Source organism: Strix aluco, chromosome 5 (assembly GCF_031877795.1).
Source record: "Strix aluco isolate bStrAlu1 chromosome 5, bStrAlu1.hap1, whole genome shotgun sequence".
Taxonomy (NCBI): domain Eukaryota; kingdom Metazoa; phylum Chordata; class Aves; order Strigiformes; family Strigidae; genus Strix; species Strix aluco.
In genome coordinates, this window is record NC_133935.1 from 74961865 (window position 1) to 74984545 (window position 22681).

Here is a 22681-nt window from a genome sequence, read left to right on the forward strand (position 1 = left end):
GTTTAAGTATTTTAGCATAATTTAGAGTAAATTAATGGCTTGTTATTTATTGCCTCATGCTCTATAGGAGTGATTTATAAAGCCATGCTCTGCACCGCTTGTTACTTTGTATTCTCTGTGTTAGATGTATCATCAATATCATTAAATGAATTCACAGTGACATTGCTCTAGAACTATGGTTTTTGATACAAGGGTAATGGAACATAAATCAAGAATTATGTTTAATTCATAAGAGGCACCAATCTCTCATTTAGATGTAGTCTGGGCTAGAAGGTGTCAAAAATATGCTTTACAATAACTCTTCTGATTGCATTTCAGACCCTCTCTATATGTCCTTATGTTCTGTGTGAGAATAATATATAGCAGTACAGTGCAGTTTGTCAAGTGAATAACATTTGTGGTTTTATTTATTTGGGTGCAAATGGTATCATTATTTTTACCACAAGCCAAAAAGGAATATATTTACATTAATATAATTAAAATTATTCTTAAGGGAATTTATAAATTTAAAGATAAGTCTTGCCTATTCTGTGCAATAAATACTATTGTTGATTATTTAAATTACGCTTTAAAATTCTAATACTTACTAGTATTTTTAACTGTTAGTTTTACTTCTCTTCCTGCAGAAATATAAATAAACCTTCATTTTAGTCTTTCTTTACTTACCTCTTTAAATTTCTCTTGAATTAGTGAGTTGAAATCCAGAGTATTGAAAAGCCTGTAAGAATATTTATCTAGTAGCTGTTTAGTTTTTATTAATTTTATGTAAATATTTCTGTCCCCTTTAACTTTGGTAAAAAAATTATTCTTACAAAGCCTAAATTTAGCATCATCACTGGCTTGAAAATGCTTTTACCTCAATATTATTCCAAGTGTATATGAACTCTTGACAGTATCATTCACATATAATGGTAATTTTGAAGCAAGAAGATTTGACTCTTCGTGCTGCTGATGCAGTTTATTAGAAGTGGTGTTAATTATGCAAGTTCTGTGGATGACTCCAAGGTTGTCATTTGCTAGAAGTTTGTTCATTGCCTAGCTGCAAGAAGTGGGACATGTTCTTTTTGACATTTCTTGGAGTTACCAAAATAGTCATCACGGATTTTAAATGTATGACTGGAAGAAGTTACATTTATGGGAGAATACTAATGTTTACACCTAAATCAAAACTAGAAAAAAAACATGTTTTGTGAAAATGAAGGAATACTTTTTGTTCACTATTTTAAACTTTTGTTGTCAGTAGAAACAAAGTGCTATAAAACAAATAGCATATCACTGGACAAGGAGAGAAATCAGACTTCAGGCTCCTTATGTCACAATTTCCATGCCCTGTCCTGTGTTAATATAAATTTTGGATAAGCATGGATCAATGCAGAAACGAGTTGTACCCCCTGTATTCCTCACTGCAGCTTGCTAACACTGCTGCCTGTCCTTGGTCTGAAGCGATGGAGGCTGGCCACATCCCGTGGCCCCCCTGACTCACTGATGCTGGGGCTGTGCTGCCCAGGCAGTGGGGGCAGCGATTCTCTTCCCTGCAGCCTGTGGCATATGGCAAGTGGAAGCATGGTGGTGGTAGGAAGTCTGGAAGATGGTTTTATTTTTCCTTCCTAAATGACTTTTCTTTTTAAAATTATCACAAAGTAAATCCTACATTGTAATTAAAGATATGAAAACTTAAAGAAAATGTTTTATCTGCTCCAAGTCATGCTTTTATTGTTTCATTTGACAAAAATTTCAGAGTGTCTGGATTTCTTTCTGAGATGCAAAGGAAGCATATTTCAGAGTCCTGAAATGACTCCCAAAATGGCATTTCTATTCTCTTTACAGGCCTGACTAAAAGGGTAGGGCCACAAAGAATCAAAAGCTAAAAGCTTTATTAACAGACAATATTTGACCTTTCACTAAGATCAGAAGAACATTTGTGTTAGAATGAGGGAAAAATAAATTTAAATATATGATAAAATTTTGTACACAAAGCTGGAAGAGATTTTTTTTCATTAAAAATTGGAAGGGAACTCTTTGGCTTAACATATTTTTACTTTGGTTTTGCAATTCGAAATTCTGTCCAATTTTTAAACAAGATTTAGACACTCTTCTAGAACAAAAAGCATCTATGTGTGAAAATCAGAAATTCTCATTATTATTTTATTGGTCCCAAATCTTTCAAAAATGCTTTATCATGAACACCTCATTGGCTCCTCCTCTCCCCTGCAGTGATGGCTTGTTGGCCACCTGACATCTAGCAGCCTTTCCTCCCACTGTTGTGCTGGGTGATGTTAAGGATGTGACTGGTGAGTTTTGGGAAGGTGTGTGGACCCTGAGGGATTCCTTGGTGTCATAGGAGGTTGTGGCCCACAGATTTCGAGGTCTTCCTTACAGCACCGTGGACATCCTCTCTCACCTCTGCTGGCAGCCAGCACCCAAACTGCAGTAGACTAATTTGGGACACATTCTCCTCAGTTTTGCAAAGAAAACTGATATCTTGTTAGTTGTGGCATCCTTAAGCAAGGCATAAAGGTGCTCAGTAAAGAGCTATCATGTACCTACTTAATGACATCAACGTGTTCAAGACCACGGATCTCCTTTAGGATCAGAGGTTAACAGTGCAATAATTAACTGAAAACTCATTTCATCTTCTAGTACTTCTGAAATAACAGTGACTAGGGTAATTTTTCTTCATTATGTTGTGTGTCCTTTGATTAGGAAGGTTATGCTCTGAAATGGGTAACTGCTGTGCATGGTGACATAGTACAGATCCATTTCCTGGGCAACTATCCAGTTTTCAGACAGTCACTAAGTAATATGAAAATTTTCTGTCACCAGCATTAAAAGGTGTCTGTGCCAGTTAAAAACAGGAAGAGAAAACATGCAGGGAAATTCAATTTAATTTAGCCCAAGATATATTCCTGGAATGACAATGTTGTCTGTCCATCCCTCTTTCTCCCTACATTAATTATTTTTGAACTTGTAGGTCCATTCCAAAGAAAGCTGGCAGCAATTTAAGTGTCTCAAATTTATTATTTTGGGTGTTTGAATATAGACTACAGTGCTGAAGGAAACATTGGAAAGGATTATCGTATACAAGAGGATCACAGAGAGAAAGATTTGGGGCAGCATGTGCTTGGCAAGAAACTCTGGCTGAACATGTATTTTATCAAACTCCTCCTCAGCCAGGAGGAGTCTGAGTTGAGTTGAGAGACAAAGATGATATCAATGTGGCTGCAAGTGATGAGGTTTCTGTGGCTTAGAAATCACCACTTCTTACTTCAGATGGGGAATGACTGTGTACACACTCTCACTGTGTGGAGTTACACAGGAAAATGCATTAAGTTAAACCACTACCCAATAAACTCATCGTAAAATCACAGAGCAGCGTGGTTCAGCACACCTGGCATCAGGAATGCAGCCATGGGTTTCTGACTTTAGGAATGCAAGGCTTTAAACAGCACTATTTTTTTAAAGTGCATTCCCAAAAATTAAAATGGGATTTTCTTATTTATTTTGATACAAGTTTCAGAAGTGTTAATTTGTATAAACATCTTTTTAAAGCACGAATAGTGTTTAAAATAGACTATTAAGTAGTATAGGTGCATTTCCTTTAAAATATAATTCAATAGGACCAATATTTATGCTCTAGACAATAAATGTTAACATCTGAAAAAAAAATACTTTCTGAAATTTAAAGTATTTTGTTGTGCATAATAAAGCATATGAAGTAGTCTGGAAAAAAAAGAGCGTTTTCAATCATGCTTTCTACAGATCAAAATTCTTGACAATGTTCTTATTGGTAAACTTTTCGAAAGACCGAATATCACTGTGGAAAATCTTGAAGAACAATTTTCCACTACACTACTAACAGCTGCAAAAAAGTAAGGTATTTCCGTACAGCAAGACAACATGAAAATTTTGGTAGCAAGCATACATGAAAAGATTTGTGAACAGAAACAGATAAGATTCATGTTCTGGTTAACTAAATGTATCTAAAAATATTTGTGATGTTTTCTATTTCTCTTAGTTTAGGAATTCTGATAATTTTTCATATAATTTTATACAGAGTCAATAATATATCCAGAATAATGTTTAGGTGCAATATATATTGAGAAATAGAAATACATACATCATTTGAAATTCTGAAGCTAAAAGGTACATGTGCACACATGTCCACTGAGTATTATTAATATATAAACCCAGGTCTTCAGTTTAAATGCAAGGGATTGGCCTCAGGTCAATAAAATTAAAAAAGGAGATGGGCAACAATATCATGCAAGGAATCCAAATTATGAGCTGTTTGATTGAGGGATCCTCAGAAATCAATGCACCAGGAAGCTAAAAGATGTAGATCACCAGTGTATTTTAAAACATTTTATTTGTTGTTTGCAATATATTGTTTTTCACAGTCTTCCTACTAGAATAACATAGCAGAGTTAATCTTTGCCAATAAATGAAGTCTGCCTGTTTCCTTAGTATGTGCCAAACAAGTGGTACTGCATAGTTAGTGCTGCTATTTTTACAGCATTGTTTGTAGATGCTGTTCTTGGATATGTCTTATTTTCTTCCAAATTGATAATCGTATCTCTGTCATCCATACGCCTTTACCAGTTAACAGCTTACTGCTATTCCCTCCATCTGTCTGATGGGTCTTACTTCAAGTCTTTTGACTCACAGCCACATCCATCCCATCCATAGGGACAAGGTACCTTCTAGCTTATTGGAATACTGTTTTTCATTGTAGTTTTTCAAGATTTCAGCCATTCTCTGTGCAGACATGGGATTTTTTTTTTCCAGAGATCAATGGATGTTTGGTGACCATTCAAAATGAGAAATTGCCATTTAAGATGGGAAATACTTGTGGTATTTTTATGTGACTTTCCATCAAATCTAGTATCTGTTATGAATCCATCCATAACGGCAATGCTCAGAAGTCTGGTCAGTTTTACTTAGATTTCATGGGAAGATTTATCTCAGGGGTGGGATGTCACTGCTTCCCATTGCTAGGCAACTCTGCCTGGAGCCAATACTTTGGATATTTTTGCCAAAGGGAGTGATCAGAAGGACCAAAGTTTTAGAAAACCTGTCTGATTTACCCTGACACACTTCTGAATTTATCCTGAGCAGCTTATGGGAAGTGTCTCTTCCCTAATGGTACAGCGGCTTGTAATAAATGCAGTGGTGGACCTACTACCCTAAGTTCCTAGTTGAAGAGGAGAGATTCACAAGAATAAACCCACATTTTTTGCTGTTTATTTGTTGCAGTTTGTTTAAAAGAGTCTTAAAAACTGACACTTGGAAAACTCCATTAGAATATCAGTTTTGAGATGAGATCCTCTTTTATCATTAAGTGTTAGCTAAAGTTTGCTTTTTTATTAATCAACCATAAACTTCTCAGCTATACAAATTACAGATGAGTTTTCCTAATCTCCAGCACCACTCTGTTGTGTACAGCACCAGATGTCCAAGTCTCCAATAAATGATTTCATCTGAAATATTTTGTATCTGGGGTTCCAGACATGAGAATTTGAGCTCCCAATCAATATTTCATGTAACAGAGTAATAATTATTTGTGTGTATTTGAAAAGTTCACCTTCCTGGCAACATTACTGAACTGAATTCCCAATGTATTCCTTTTGATTGGGAACTGTCATTAGCAAATAAATGAAGAGTCAAAGTCTGGTTGCATTTCACCCAATATTGCCATTTTTTGTTCACCTGGGGCATAGGGAATCCATTGTTGGGACTGCACTAAAAAGTCTCAGAACATCAGCAGGGTATTTTCCCACAAAGATTTGTTCTAGTGTTGCACTCATTCTGCCAAAGATTTCTGAAAACAAATCTGGGCTCAGAGGAAAAATGAGTCAGTAACAAAGAACTGAGACCAATCATCTATCCTTAAAGCACTTACATTATTGCTTAGATTCTCTGTTACTTTGGTTTCTTTCAAAGCTGTGGTTATAAATCTCTTCATTAATACTTTACTTTAAGAGAAAGGGTTTTAGAGTTTGATATCTTTTTTAATAATAGGCTTAAAGAATTATTATCAACACAGTATCAAAAAGAGATATTATGGCAATGTAGCTTAGTGGGTAATTCATTTCTGAGTAAGATAAATCATTGATTGTTTCCTAGTGAGAAACATGGGCTCAAACTTGTTATTGTTGGAACAGTATATTATATGGGAGGTTGGTGTCCAAATGAGCTGTAAATTGAGAGTATTTATGCCTGTGTCAAGTGACTGACCAATTCAAGCTATAGTTCACACAGCAGTTTTTGTTTAACGTAATCTTGATAACCCTAGCAGTATTTTATTATGCAGAAACATTCACAAATACCAGAACGGTGAGCCTGGACATGCTGTTGGGCAGTGTGGTAAAAGACATAGCAGGGCTGTATGTGTTTGATTAGTGTAGGTGACCCTGCTTTGAGCAGGAGGTTGGTCTGGAGACCTCCTGAGGTCCCTTCCAACCTGGATTTTCTTATGATCCTATAATCCTCTCTGGGGTGTGAAGATCAGTCTGTGTGGGCAGGCCATGTTCTCCTGGGTGGAGGAAGAAAAAACTGCTCGTGGCTCAGAAGCAGCTGAATTCATCCATTCTGAAGCTGGCAGTAGCAGGGGAAATTGGGTCCTGACCACAGCTGCCATCTCTCAGGGACAGAGCTCCCACCCACAGCAGAAGTGGAGGCCAGCACCAAGGGAGGCCGGGCCATTGCTAACACACTGCAAGGGGAGCACAAAGACTTTGCTCAGCCCTAACAGCTCCTGAAAGTTGTTGGTTTGGAAGTAGGGCTGGAAGGACACAGAGAACAGATTGTTCTCTTTTAAATGTGTTTTCATTTGATCTCTCTGGCTGAGTTGGGAGAGGTTGGATGATTTAGATAATTCAGTTCTCTGTCTCTTAATCCAAACCTTAAGACATTACTTAAATGGGTGTCTCTGAAACAAACATCTTTGTTGAAGAAATGTGTAACTGTGCTGTGAGCAGCAGGGTCCGTGAAACCCAGTTTCCTAAATCTTTGGGCAGTAAGTCCCCATAGCACCCGCAGCACAATTCTCCCAGGTGCCCTCACACTATGTCTCGGCATTGCCTGCAATACCTCCAGCCTCCCTGAATAGCCTCCTACACTTCCCCAGTACATCCAGCTCCTGCTATTGATGCCAGGCCTCTTCACCATAGTCTGTCCCGTTTATGCTGTGTACCTGATGCCATTCCACCTGCTTCTTTTGGCTGGAGTTCTATGATATTTAACAAATTTGTCATTTTTTCAGTGGCTGATGGAATTAATTATTCTCCTAAGGCAGTATTTCACCTGTCTATTTCTATTTGTAAGCTGGTATGGTCTTCAGGGATATATGTTTTCTTTCAACACATAAAGCTGGCTGAAAATTAAAAACCATGCAGAAGAAATAACTGTCCTTTGTATGATTAGTGACCCTGAATTTTTTTCAAGTGGTTCACTGTATTCCCAGCAAGCAGCAGGCAAGTGAGAATGAAGAGAAAATAACAGTTCTTCAATAACAACTGTAGCAGGTTCTTCCTTAGTTTGATTTTTATCAGTCTGTGGAAGTTTAGAGTACTTCATTTGTTTTTCAGTCTTCTGAAAACATTTAGGACAGTGGGAAGAGTGCAAAGAAACATTAAACAATGAGTGCAATATTTCAGTGTGCAGTGAAGCCTTAGGAAGGGATACCTGCCCCATGTGCGCTGGGGTGCAGCCTGTGGACATTTTGATTTTTGAGGGAACATTTTCTAGTTTTAGACTAAAGAGGCAGGTTTTATCCTTCCCTTGTAAGCTGATTTGCACATTGTGGATGCACCAGTTCCATCTCTGTAATTAATATTGAATTGAGTGTTTTTTAAGAAATGGGGTCAATTTGGCTATCTGAGAATTTCTCTGTGTGGGTTGTAAAGAAAATACAGGGGATGAGGGTCCAGATTCTCATATGGTCCAGCTCATCCACAGCTGTTGGCAACCTCCTTCAGGAGCAGTGGGCAGCTAAAGCAGGTTAGAGCAGGCTGCTCAAACCTTAACTGGAAATGGATAGTGATACAGATGGCATGAGAGCAGTGAATTGAAAAACTGGCCATAAAATAATATTTTTTTTCCATTATTTAGGATCTTTTAAAATCAATGTTGTTTCCATCATAGGCTCTCCTATGCTGTTTCAGATTTTACTCTTTTAGATTTTAAATGTTTTTAAGTTTTCACTATATTAGCTGAATATGTTATTTCTTATCAGCTTTCATGTAAAAATGTAGCACTCCAGAAAACCCTAGAACATCAACTACCTGTGAACTCTTGATTTTCTGGAATCATGCAAAACCCTTGACACTTCTGGTGGATATTCTGAGATACACAGCTGTAAAATCATGGCTAGGGAGAATTGGTATCACAGGTATTTATGCAAAGTGCTAGATAAAACGAACTGGATAATTCTTTTGTGTTACGAAAAGCAGTTCTCAAAATACGTGTTGATTAATCTGATTAGATGCAAACCTTGCTTTTATTTCTTTGCTTTTAGCTGACGTGCAAAACCTTAGAATCACAGGTCTGCAGGATAATGCAGACTGGAAGGGTCCTCAGGAGGTCTCTAGTCCAACATCCCACTCAAAACAGGGTCAGACCAGGTTGCTCAGGCTTTTAATCCAGTTGGGTCTTAAAGTGCAGCAGCAATGGAGAGGAACTGCACAACCTCCCTTGGCTGGCTGTTGTCAGGTCCACTCAAAGTCATCTCTTCTCCAGACTGAATGAGCCCTGATCCCTCAGCCTGTCCTTGCAGGGCAGGTGCTCCTGCCCTGACCATCTTGGCAGCCTCTGCTGAACTCTGGTTGATCAACACTGTCAGATTTAGTACATTTTGTTAAGAAAAGAATCATACTCATTGTAGAAGCATATAGGAAATAACTATGTGCTGCAAGTTCATTTACTTAATACATCTGTGTTCTTTTAGAGGTGTCAAGTACTTTAAATCCACAGTGACTGTAACATTTCTTCTTGTGATACAGGAAAAGACAAAGATTTTTTTGCTCTTGAAGGATAATTTAGGTGATTGAATATCTTGATTGAATACAGGCTTTAGAAGACTACACAAGCAAAAATTGGGAAAAAGTATTTTTTATACCAAAAAAATGTAATCTATTCATAAGCTTAGGGTTAAATATAGATTTCAAATAGTTATAAATACTCAATGCATTAAAAACCTAAAATCCATACAATCAATGTTTCACTAGATAATAAGGTACAATAGATTGCAGAACCTAAGACAAGGACAGCGTTCTCTCCCAGACGCTGAAAAAGGTGGAAAACAGGGATGTACTTGTTGGCACTGTATCAGTAGAGAGACAATGGATGCTTGTTCTATTATTTATATGAACTGACTGCTTGGCAGATGCCACTGCCATAACCCTTCATTTAAAATGTAGAAAAAATAGAATTTGCTTTCCTTTGTAATCGCACAATGCAAAATACTAATGAAAATGTTGGATTTCCTGTAGCTGAGAAGAAAGTATTGTCGTAATCTGTTTTCACTCAGCAAGAAACTCTAATCATTCCAGTCACATAAAACTAGATAGAATTAAAAAACCCCATCTTTTTATTCTCTGAGATTCAAGGGAAATGAGGATGAAAATGTTTATATACAGTTTCAAATGGTAATTTTTACTTTTTTCCTCTTTCATAATGCGTATATACTGTTCTGTTGTATCCCTCTTTTGTACTCACACCTTGCAACCAAACAAAAGTTTGGGTTTTTTAGGACTACAAAAGAAAGTTCCTATAAATTGTAAAGTGTAGGGGCTGGAGCTGTCTGTGCACCCTTCTGCTTCCAGTGCTGTAACATTAGATCCATTCTCTGTAATACAGGCTATAATTATATGTTCATCTCTCTTATTTTTCTACTTGAGGACATTTGTTTTATTCAAACCGTGGTTAAAGAAAGCCCTTAAATGTGTACTTAATTCAGCTTCTAATCAGGCCAGCACATCCTAAGTGGACACAGCCTAACGTAAGTTTCTATGTTAAACCATAAAAAAATTAAGAGTGTTTCATTTTGGGCTGATGTTACCATTTAACTGCTGTATTCCTCCCTTTATATTTACTGCAAATCATCATACTGTGTCTCAAGCATATAACTTTTTTTTAAATGCCAAAGACCAACAACAAAGCCTACCTTACGTCTTGTAAATATCTTCTAAGTGTGCGCTGGACCATGTATACAGTTGAAAATGTACACCCAGGTCAATACATGAGTGTGCACAGACCACTGCACACTTTAAAAGAGGCTGAAGTGTGGTTGAAGTTGTAAGCTTGAAAAATGCATGTTTTGCATGGTGTGCCCTGAATGAGATAAAAGTTCTGCAAGACCAGCTGGATGAAGGTTGAGTCTAGCAACACTGAGAGAGTTACAATTAGCTTTTCAGAGTGCACAGATAGTGTGTGGGAGGGAGAAATAGCCCATCTCTGCACATTGTGTGTTTTATCCCAACCAGTGAGAGTTTCTGCCAGCTATATCAACGTTTTGATGCACGTTTCATTAATGGCAATGCCGTCTTAGGTAAAGTTAGTTGATATGGGTACACATGCTTTTGCTTTCATATGCGGAAATGCACACATGTGACTTTAAATGTTGGTTTAATATCAAAAAAATTTACGAAAGGATACTTTGATTTCTTTCCTTGGTGTTTATTGACTCTCGCTCAGAAGGCTTTTGACATTTGTTCTACATTTTCAGCCTCTTAGATTTTATTAATTTCAAAATTTATTTAAACAAAATTTTAGTTTTAACAAAGATACTCACCACACCCTTAGGTTGACTTTTGAGTTCCTTTCCCCACATGTGCAGTCCTGAGAGACAAATTCAGAGACAAGAGAGAAAGTGAGGTAGCTCTTGTTCCTCTTGCATTTACTCTATTGAAAGCAAAGGAGTCTTAGCTCACCCATGAAGTAAGTCATGAGCATAATTTATGAATGTAAACCACAAACTTCAGCTCAGGACAGCTGCCCCAAATGAAGTGATTACTCTTTGCCCTCTAACACATACCCTAGCTTTTGCTGGTCATTTTAATCCTTTCCCTCTGATGACTTTTCACCTCTGATCAAGGCTTTTAGAGCAAGCGTGCTAATTCCAGTCTCCTGAACAAATGTCTGTATAAGTAATTACACCTTACTTGCCAAATTTCCCTGGCAATTTCAGCTGAATATGGTCAGGACAGATGACTTCTTTTATAGCATCTCAGGGAAGAAACCATTTCGGACAGGGAGGAAGAGGCAGTCAAAAACATGCCTTTCAGAACACACAAATCTCGTTCCTGCTACTTTAATTAGACCATGCTTGTATGTCAAGTGGAAACTGAAAAAACAACTTAGAGGTATTTAACCAGTAGCTGAAAGCACTTTCTGGATCAGAAGCCATTTCATTTCTCTGTTCATCTTCCCAGCTAGCCCTAATGCCAGCACCATCTCCCAGTCAGGTTTAATATTTTGGTCTTGGCTGCTCTTGAAGAAATTGCCACTGAAGATTTCAACCATGGTAGGAGACATGGGCTAAAATGCACACCAGCCTGACCTTAACTCTGCCATGCACAGTAAACGGTCATTAAACCACTTTTGCAGGGCACTGCAAGAAAATGTTTCATGCTCTTATCAAGAAGGGCTGGACACAACTACTCTGTGTACTTAATCTCCAGAAGGCCTGTTCTCCATCTTGCTTTTGAAGTTATTTTATTTGGAGATCTCTTAATTAGCCAGTATTGGGGGAACATATTTTTTTTTTAAAACAACAGCTGAAACAAGACAATGCTACTAGCAGAGATGGTCATGCAAATTTAACAATGTATTAAAAATCAACCAGTTTATTTGCATAAAGAGGGCAAATGTCTACCCTGGCCTTGCTGTGCACCCATTCCACACACGGAGCTGGCAGAACCAGGCAGCATGGTGCAGTCCCACGTACCCTTTCGCCTGTGGTCTCCTGAGCTGAAATACTCTCTTTAAAATGCAACCTGTTAACAAAAGTTTGTTAGCAACACATGTGAATCTAATGTGAAATATGAGATACTTCAATATAAAATGATGATGGCAATTATTTAGTATACAATGCTTTGTTTTCCGTTCCAGCCCAGGCTTGTCAGATGCGCATCACTGACCATCTCCCCCGCAGTGGCTGGGAGGAAGCACAGTCCGTGCTGTCAGTGGATCAGACTTAATTTGGGGGACAGCACTGTGGGGTTTGGGAAGACCAATCTCAGCTTCATATAGTCAGTCACTGATTTCCCTGGAGTTGGTAATGTGGATGTCACCCTGAATTTCCTCCAGTGGAAGCAGTCATGAACCACTCTGTGCAGATATGCAGTGCAGCTGCTATCAGTGGGCCTTGAACTGACAGTGAGCCTTGACACGTCGTACAGTCTTCTTGTGTTCAGACCTCTTTCTTCCTCTGTCAGCAGTTTATCTCCTCTTGTTACTTTAAAAAAGACATTTCCCTCTCTATCTTGCATAGCCCTAAGCAGACAAATACATCTGGGCTAATGGAAGTGTGAAGTTAATATAAAGAGGAACCTTTTTACCTCTAAGTTGTTTTTCTTTTGAAGATCTCACGTGTCAGGCTGTTCCCGTTCCCTCCCATTTTCCTTTTATTTTTCATCCCTTTGGAAAGATTCATTCCTAGGGAGGAATTACCTCTGGGGACATGTGGAGCATACATCTTGCCTTTTGGCTGACTGACAAGTTAGATTTGATTAGTCACTTGCCCTTTAGCTGGAAATAAATAGCATGCAATGACAGAGTGGGACTATAGACTGGTGCGGAGTAAAACCAATTAATAGTAAGTACACTTCTGTGCTGGTTTTGTGTGTGTGGTGGGGTTTTTGGTAGCGAATGAGGGGCTACAGTGGTGGCCCCTGTGAGAAGTTTCTCTAAGCTCCCCCAGACCCGCCTCTGGCCAAGGCTGGGCCAATTGATGGTGACTGCACTTCTGTGATAACATATTTAAGAAGGGGAACCTGGAAGGAGAAGTGGGAGTTATGAGGAGGAGTTATGAGGATGACACCTATGTGAACACCAAGGTCAGTGGAAGAAAGGAGGAGGAAAGGGGGAAGGTGCGCTGGTGCACCCACTCTGTAGCCCATGGTGAGATGGCAGGGCTGTCTGCCACCACCATGGAGGTCACTGGTGGAGCAGAGACTCGCCTGTGCCCTGTGGAGGACCCCACACTGGAGCAGGCAGCTGTGCCCAAAGAAGGCCAGGACTCTGTGGGAAGAAGAAGCCCCCACTGCTGTAGTTTGGCACTGGGAGGACTGCAGCATGTGGGGGTGACTCTTGGTGGAGCAGCTCAGGAATGGCTGTGGCCCATGGGAAGGACTCATGTCAGAGAAAGTTTGCGGAGGACTATCTCCTGTGAGAGGGGAACCACACTGGAGCAAGAGAAGAATGCAAGGAGTTCCCCATCCCCCTTGATGATGAAGAAGCAGCAGGATTGACCTCAACCCCTCCATTCCCTGCCCCCTGCACCTCTTGGTGGGGAGTAGGTACAGAAATCGGGAGCAAAGCTGAGAAAGAAGGGTGTGGTGGGGGAAGATGTTTTTAAGATGTGGTAATGCTTCTCATGGTCCTACTCTGTCTGTTAAGTGTTGTTGTTGTTAGTGTCTGAATTAAATTGATTTTTCTTCCCCTAACGAATCTGTCTTTTGCCCATGACCATAATGGGCGAGTCATCTCTGCCTGGCCTTATCTCAATTCCTGAGCCTTTTGTTTCATTTTCTCCTTCCTAGTCCTGAGGGGAAGGGGTGAGTGAGTGGCTGCATGATGATCATTTTTCCTCTGAGCTTAAACCATAACACCTTTGTCTAAATAATATTTAACTGTAATAATGACAGTATAGAAGATTTTGGAAAACAGCACAAAAATCAGTTACTGAATATATATGTCAAGAAGACAAAAACCTGTAATTAGTAGTTGAATAATTTTCTTTCTCTAGTAGAGTCTTTTTCAGTCATTGCCAGTATTATTTTTCTTATAATTACTATAAATATTATATAGTTTTTAGACTTGAGTGTAAATATAGGGATGGATATGGTTTTGGATATGTTACAGATATTTAAAAGAGAAAAATCCAAAATTCATGACCCTGTTCCATTAATCTCACCTGTCAGATAGGAACATCACCAGCAAAGAAAGTTCAATACAGAAAAGGCATATTTTACACTTCTTTCTAAAAGTAGCTTAGTTCATGTATAATTGTACTGCATTATTATCATTTGCTCCATGATTAAAGCATAAGTACAGAGAAAAACAAGCAGATAGTACTGGTAAACTCACAGCAGAAATACCCTTAATAATTCTCTGAAACTGCACCAGCCAGTCAGAAGTCATGCATATGCCCATTGCAAAACTAATGCTAATGTGAGCATGTGCTGTAGGAAGCAGTGCCCATACTGCACGGCACTGTTGTCCCCAGGGTGCAGATCGCTCCTGCTATGAAGCAGCAATAATTGGCTCCTAGTCTGCATTATCAAGCAAGGGATGATAGACACAGACAGATGCACCATCATTCAAGTGACTGCTGGCTCTTTCCCCAAATCCCCTTTTTCTCACACGCATGCAGAGATCCAGAAAACAGTACACAGTTTGGTATTATTGGTATTATTTGGCATTTGTTTGCATTCAGACACATACTCGAGCTCCCCTCTGCATGTGGTGCATGTTTTGAGAATCTGCTCCTATCTGCTTCATAAAGGAATTTTGTCGTTGCCATCGTTGTTGCATACATCCTGAATTGTATCCTGGGCTGTGGCATAAACCGCATCTCTGAAGCCCCATTCCACTGCTAATAGAAGTTTCTTGCTTTCTCACTGTCTGCAGAGAGCCCTGTCTTCCACCCTGCCAGCCTGGGGGAGGGGTAGAAATGTTGTACAAAATATCTTCTGTGCCTTAGGTATGGCATTCTCCTGTATGTGCCCAGGAGCATGATGAGCCATGTTTTTGCTCAAAACATGGAATTCCAACAATCATATTTGCAACCCGTGTCTCTTGGTGCTGCATTGGACCTAAAGCTGGCTGTGGGCCGCCCTGCCATTTCAGCTGCTAGAGAAAGTCACCGTATCTGGTCCTTTTAAAGAAGCCTGGGCATGTGTTTGATTCTGGAGATTGTTTGGTCTGATTCTGACTTGTGTGTCCACATACACCTGTGAGGAAACTTGCAGAAACATATGTAGTGATCATGGTTTCTTGCATATTCACCACATCAGAGATTTAAGAAATATTTTCGTTCATACTAAAAACTTAAAGTCTCAGCTCTGTTGACTTTTTTTATGTGCTAGGGCGATATCTTTGTTTTTATTTTACTCTGTACTCAGTATGGTCACTGGTCATGACAGCAGATGAAGAAATGCTAATGAAGAACTATGGCATGATGTTTTGCTATATTTTACGGAAGTGCTGGAAATCCTAAAATAGTTTCCATGCCATACATGGTAGGGACTACAACCAAAGCCTCACACTGGTGATGTGATCCCAGGACTGTGTCCTAAATACTATCACTACCAGGTGAGGGAAGGCTTCAGCTTTATGTGTGTCTCTAAAAGTCCAATCAGATGGAGAAAGCAACACAGGTCTCCTTCCACGAGAAAGGGAGTGTCCTAAAAGCCCTAGGAGCACCAGGTGACCATAGTTTTGCATTTCTGGACACAAACACTAGTGTAAATAGAGCTTTTCCAAAAAAGCAGGAAGCAAATTAGATCCCAGAGAAGTTTATGTTTGCTCCTGTTTGACAGTTTACAGATGGGTTTTACCTTGATGATCCGCTGTATATCAAAAATGTAATATTAGATGTGTTACTCTTGTTGTTCTTCCTTGTCAGTGTAACTGGCCTAGTAGCCAAGAAAAAAATGATATATTCTGACTTTCCTTTTGGACCATTCCTTTAAGGTCCTTCCTGATGTTTTTCATAAGCAAGCAAGTCATGATCCATTAAAGAGGGCACATGGCTAGCTGAAAACCCACACTCATAAAGTAGCTTTCAATGTCTTACTGTTGAACTGAGAGGCTGTTTCAAGGAGTTCATATGGATCTATCTTGAGCCCATCAATGTTAATTATTTTCATTACTGACTTGGAGAAAGGACAAAGAACGTGTATGAAGAGTGTGTATGAGTGTAGACTGGTATTGGAAGAACTTCGTCTGCAAGAACTCAGACTTCAAAGGCAACACTGACAAATACTGAGAGATTTTGAAATCTCAGAGATAAAACCAAAGTTGTGAAGTACTATACTTAGAAAAGAGGAAATGAGAAATTGGAACTAAAGAATAACTAGCACTGTTAGCATGACAGCTCTGTAAAAGAAAAGCAAATCAAATTGCATTGTATTTCTACGTGATTATGAGAAAACAAAATGACAAATCTTTCTCCATCGTACATTAGCTGGTCTGTTAGCTGTGGGTCATTAATGGGAAATAATTATTCTTTAGACAAAACTGGTGAGACCTCAAGTGTAGAAACTCTATGTCCAGCTATAGGCATATCACTTCTTCAAAGGCGGAGACAGACTGTGACCAGAGGAGACCAAGAAAACAACACGTTGTTCAGAAAGTGAATGGTTAGAGGACAGGCAGTGTGAAGGTACTGGTCTTCTTACTTTGAGGAATAAAAAGAGAAAGAATGATGATCTTAAAAAAAAAAAAAAAGGAGAAAGTAATCCACTTTAGCTTGTTTGGACAGTAAAGGAAATAAAAAGAAAGAACAACTTAATTGGCAACAAAACTCAATGCAGCATACCAAGAAAAGTTGTAGGGTCTCCTTTTTTTGGACATGTTTGACAGAGGCCTGGGGCAGAGAGCATACTTGTCTCTCCCTTTGTTTCCAGAGAGGATTTCTGGACACCCATTCAAGCTCTAAATTTCTACCAGTAGCATATAACAGTACTGCCATTGCTATTGCCTATGGGATTGTGTGACTATTAAGTTCACAGGGCAGCTCTGCAAGTATTGCTTCTGTTCTGCACTGAGACAGGTATGCTTTCTCAGACAGAGTAATGTGCTTAGCTATGCTTACTTTTACTCATGTCCTTCACTGAATCTCTATGCCAGTACTTTTTATTACCAACCTAGGCATTTTGGCTTAGAAACTTTTCTTTTGCTATGAAAGAAACAATCCCTTCAAATTATTCTATGAATTTAAGAACACAGGAAGAAAGCGGAATGGGACTTCTGATTTGATTAGTCATGCATACAGATATACATATGTGTATATAATTGAGAATAATACGTTATTTATTGTTATCTTTTTTATGTTCACAGGGCTACAGCTACGCATAGGGGCCAAGTTATATTCAAGGATGCCTTAGCACAACAGCTGTGTGAACAGGGAGGTAAGAGCCACCATCATATTAAAAATATCTGGCAAATGTGGATTTTCATTGTACTTGCATGTCAGTGTTACTCATTGTGAAAGCTATTTCTCAGAAAACTTAGTATCAGGGTCTTATTTATATTCTTAAAACTGATACTTTCTTTGGCTTCATAGTTCCCATTAGTTTTCCAGGAAATCCCTCTGTCCTCTCTGCTCAACACTGGGGAATATACAAAAGTTAAAGTTGCATTATACACTTACCTGAAATCAGCCTGTAACAACCAACATTTGTTTTTTGTCAAAACCACAAGCTGAGTTTTAACTCTCACTGTATTAACTATAAGCAAAAAATGCAACATGCCTGCAGTAAAAGCTTTGTTTACCATCTAGCTCACACATATCTTTGTGAAGAATCTGCCTTTCCATTTTGTGAAAGTAGGCCATCAAATTTTTGCCCATCACCTACAACATTTGATAATTTTTATAGCTAAACAAAATGTTTGACTCACACAAACTTTAAAAATCTAATTGTTTGTACAGCTTATGATATATATCTTTTTTATGAATAACCCAAAAATAAATGTCCTGTTGTCAGCTGTTGTCTACAAACAGTACACTGCTTTGAACCTGCTTCATTAAAGCTGTGGGAAATAGAGAACGTATCCATCATTTTTGGTACAGGAGAGAAAGAAATTTCTGTGCTGATCCAGTTTTGTCCACAAAATTCCAGTGATATTTCCATGTGAAAAGAGACAGTGAAACATGGGCCAACCAAGTCTAAAATAAATATTTCAAAATCAGAAATGTGTTGAAGAGAAAATCCCCCATAATACATCGGGGAGGGCATTAGAGCTATAGGGTTTTCTTCCAGTGAGTTTGGGAATATCTATGCAATGGCTTTTGCAATAAGAAGCTGTTGAACATTACGTCAGGAGCATATACTGAGTTATTCATATAAAGTATGAATAGTACCTCCATGATAATGAGGGAAAAGTATTTCAATTTTCAATTTCAGTATTTGAGTTTTCAGTATTAATTCATATTTCAACAGGAGGTAAGAAGCGGGATTCAGAGAGGTGACTGAAGACGTTAGCTAACAAGCTAGGAAGTTAGTTATATTTTGAATGAATTAGAAAAATGTAACACAGGTGCTGGCAATCAGAAGGAAGTGTTATAATGATCTGGAAGGAAGGTGACTGAGCAAGTGCGTATTGGTATTTTTACTGTGTGGAAGGAAAAACATCTGGAGAAATTACCCAAATGCATTTGGTATTCAGAACAGGAGATAAATTGTACCCTCATAATGTGGGTGTGGAAGAGTAGTGCTTCAGTGACTAGTATAAGGGGATTTGGAAACAGAAATATTGGCAGGATCACCATTTGGGATCTGCTAAGGATGAGTTGAGGATAACTCACATGGGCTACTCACTGGATGGATACAAGTCAGGAGTGGAAAAATTAAAATATGGAGTGTCATCAGCATAAAATGATGAAAAACCTCATAAGCAGATGAAATTCTCCAAAGCAGAAATGCATAGTGAGCACACCACAGCCAAAGGCAGTCTGTGGTGACCAGAACAGGTAAGGGAAGGAGAAGGAAGTAAAAGACATATTGATGGCAGAATGACAGAGAAACAGAGAGCTGGCAGCAACCAGCATGATGAAAGTGCAAACAAGCTGAAAGGAAATATATGACTATCAGTGTCAGAACTGTCAGCATGGTCAAGGAGAATATGGGCAAAGCAACAAGATTTCTCCCTGCTAGAAGAAAATACCTTGATAAGCAGAGACTAGTGAGTAGAAATCCATCCATACAGGCTTTGACAGTCCTTTCTTCAGACATGCTGTACAGGGAGATTTTAGTAGGAGAGCTGATAGCAGAAATTGTAACTCTTTCACCCTTCTCTGCTTTACAGTTCTCCATTTTTGGAGAATCAAATCAACACTTTAGGAATACTTATGTTGGTTAGAACAATAAGTCATATGTTACTTCATGCTGTCTCTGAGTTCACAGGGACTCTGCAGAACAAGGAGAAAATGGGATTTGCATATTGGTTGTGTGTAGAGGATAAAAGATGCTGAGATGTGCCCTCCCTGGGCCTCCACCGCCTGCTCAGCAGTGACAGTCTCTTTGCCTCCTCTTCCCACACAACCATGGGCTGCACTGCTTCCTTGAAAGGGCCTCCAGCTTCCCCACCTTGTCATAGTCTCCTGCACTCTCATGACTTTTGTGTTTCCCGTGATTTTTCTAGCAATTCTCTTTGCTTTATAGACAGCCACTTCAGAGACTTTCTGGATTTGTCTGCTCCAAAATATGTGATGTCATTGTGCTAACTCTGCAAACTTAGTCAAGGTCCTTGACTAAGGTTTGACTTAGTCAAGGATCACCCAGAGGTACTGTTCTATGAGCAGTTGACAGTGTATGACAGCCCTGTAATCAGTCATCAAATTTCACTGCAATACCAATGTGCAAGCATCTCAGAGGTTCTCTTGGTCCTTCTCCCACATTTTTATCCTCATCAAGGCTTCTCTCCCCTTAGTTTCTTAGCTCTGCCACAGTTCTCTTGACTCAGATAGTCAACCACCCTGCTGTCTGTTGCCCTTCCTCCTATGCATTCCAGCACCAGGCTTCCTCTGCCATTTTGCTCTTATTTCTTCAGCAGACAATGTGCATTGCCTTAGTCCCCCTAACCAGTGTGTACTATTATAGCTTTTATACTATTAGGATTAATTTTCCTATTCAAATAAAAGATGCTTTCTCTGAAGCAAACCTCGTTGCTTTTATTCCATAAAGGCAATCAGAGTTTCATCAACGCTATTAATGTAAACAAAGGATTCTTTCAAAAGGAGTTAGTGAATTTATTTAGATGCAAATATCATATTAAGATATACGCAAAACAGCAAGGTAGATTGACATAAATGAGGTTTTATGGTCTGTTTCCGGCCTTAAACATTACTATACCGAAATACTGTAGTGAATGATGTGACATATTAAGTAAAGAAGATAAACCACAGGGAAACTTCATAGATTTATTACAGGATATCTTTTTAATAAGTATGTTTCACTGGAGATTATATCAGACTTCATAATAACTAGTACAAAGGATATACATGAAGACATGAAAGTAGCAAGGAATTGCAGAAATCATGTTCACTGTGGCTGTCCACCCTCAGATGTGCATTAGTAAATCCTAATAGAGTTAATGGGATTTGTGCAGTGAAGGGAAAGTGTAGTTCTTATTTTGAAGAGAATTAGAGGATGATAAAGGGTAGTGTTAAGGGATGGCAATGTCAGACAAGCAGCCCTGTGTATAATGTAAATGGAATAAGGAATGATGCCATAGGGAAAGACACTAAAGAAAGTAAAATAATTGCTTGAAAAGCTGTGTATTCAGCATATAATAAATATTTTAGGAAGCTAGAGAGATCTTTGGGAGCTGATGTAAGCTTTAAAGCTTATAAGAATTTTACTGGATATTGAAGAAAGGAGACAAAAATTATCAGACAAAAAAGTTAATCCAGAACAAATAGTCAAGAAAATAAAAACTATAAGCCAAGACAGAAAAGATAAATGTCTTACAAATACTTTTAAGGATAAATAAGGATGTTAATGACTGATGATATTCTTGTCATTAATATCTTTAATTAACAATATCTTTAACTTTTTGATCTAATAAAATACCTGGAAAATAAGGTAAACTTATTGTTGTGCAGATTGATTAATATTTATTCCTAGCTTGACTGGAACAAAAATCATACATTAATAAACAGTAACATAATCAAAATGGAGTTGACAAAACATCAGACCTGGATCCATTGCACTGTAGAACTCAAAAGAGTTTAGGTCTGTATGAAAGCAGAGATGCTGCTGGGAGGAACAGCTCACGGTGCAGGGATGGATGCAGCCAGCACTCATGTCACACAACCTCACCTGCCTTTACTGCACTACTAAAGGGTTAAGGAGGCTATTTCCCCAGTACACTATGTAACTTTGGACCAGTAGCACTGTTCTTTGGAATAAGGACCATACTGGGAGATTTGCGAGCATATAATTTAGTTCTGACTGACTAGAGGAGAATCTCAGAACAGTAAAACCTAAGAGATGGAAAAGATGAAGGATGTTGTTCCCTCCTAGTGCAAAATCATTCCTTTCAGCATAGTTCCCAGAAATTTATGCAATCTCATACTCAATGCCACAAATTATAGGATTGGGATTCCTTTCTTAAGAAACCACTCTACAGTCTGACAGATGTCTCCATATGAAAATAAATCCTGAGAATTGGCCCAGACTCTCTTTTATTTAGTAGCTTTTGCCTGAATGTTTGTGGAAGACATTTTAGGTGTATTTTGTACCTTGTAAAATTTAAGAACGCTCTGAAAAACAAATGCAAAACAGATTGCAGGCTCTCAGGCTTGACCAGAGCAGTATTTTACAGAACAGAAGACTGGAGTTTAGAGCTGATGTATTGTTCCTTGGCTTATGTGTCAGCGAGAATAATGCAGCCCTCGGGCAACACACTGACTCTCTCTAGGGGGATGTTCAGCCTCTATCATTCAATAGCAACTTTGTTTACCAGTAGAGAGAAAGTATTGGCAGGAGTCTAAATAAAAGCAGTAATTTCCTTTTTCATCTTCATCCAGCTGCTAATGACAAGGAGATTACACTTTTTCATAATCTACAAAATAGAATATACCTCTCTCCACATCTCTGTGATGAATTGATGAGCACAGCTAATGGCTGATGGCTGTTGAACTCTGAGCACGGTGTTTGTCTGATAGCATTTGAGCATTTGTGTTTCTGTAATTCACTTTTCCTTTATACTTCATTAAAAAAAATTTCAGAGTTCTGAGAAAAAAAGAGAAAAAAGTCTGGTTTTCAGTACATTTAAAGAATATTTTGTTATGCTGTGTTCCCTACCTATCTCTGTACACAGGCTTGACCCCCCATATCTATGGAATATGGATGTCAGTAGTACAAGATGATGTTGCTGGAACATGTGTTTAATTTTCATTATGCTAGTTCATTTTATCTGAATGGAGACTAGTTTTGCTTAACAGCTAACCATTACCTTGTTCAATGATTTTGGTTCTTACTTTTCCAGTGACATCAGGACCTCCACCAAATCTTTCTTCTCATATTCCAGCTACTCTACCTGAAGATGACAATCCCTTCCCCCTTCTCTTGTATTTCCCTCCCTTACAATTTAACCAAAACAGGGCATATTTTTCTATTGGCTTAACCTTTCAGTAGCCTTACTTCATCCACAGAAAATTTTAACCTTTTACTCCAAAAGATGCCTTCATTCTCCCTCATCCCATTGACACAGAGGCCCACAATGACCCCAT

General features: G+C 38.6%; 1 protein-coding gene across 2 annotated transcripts in view; it reads left to right on the forward strand.

Moving 5' to 3' along the window:
* RELN (reelin) overlaps positions 1–22681 on the forward strand; it is a 296224-nt gene that overhangs the window by 104469 nt on the left and 169074 nt on the right. For both annotated transcript variants that reach the window (XM_074827840.1, XM_074827841.1), the window contains exon 4: positions 17284–17354. In XM_074827840.1, the coding sequence (XP_074683941.1) occupies positions 17284–17354 (71 nt within the window). The remainder of the gene's footprint in view (positions 1–17283; positions 17355–22681) is intronic.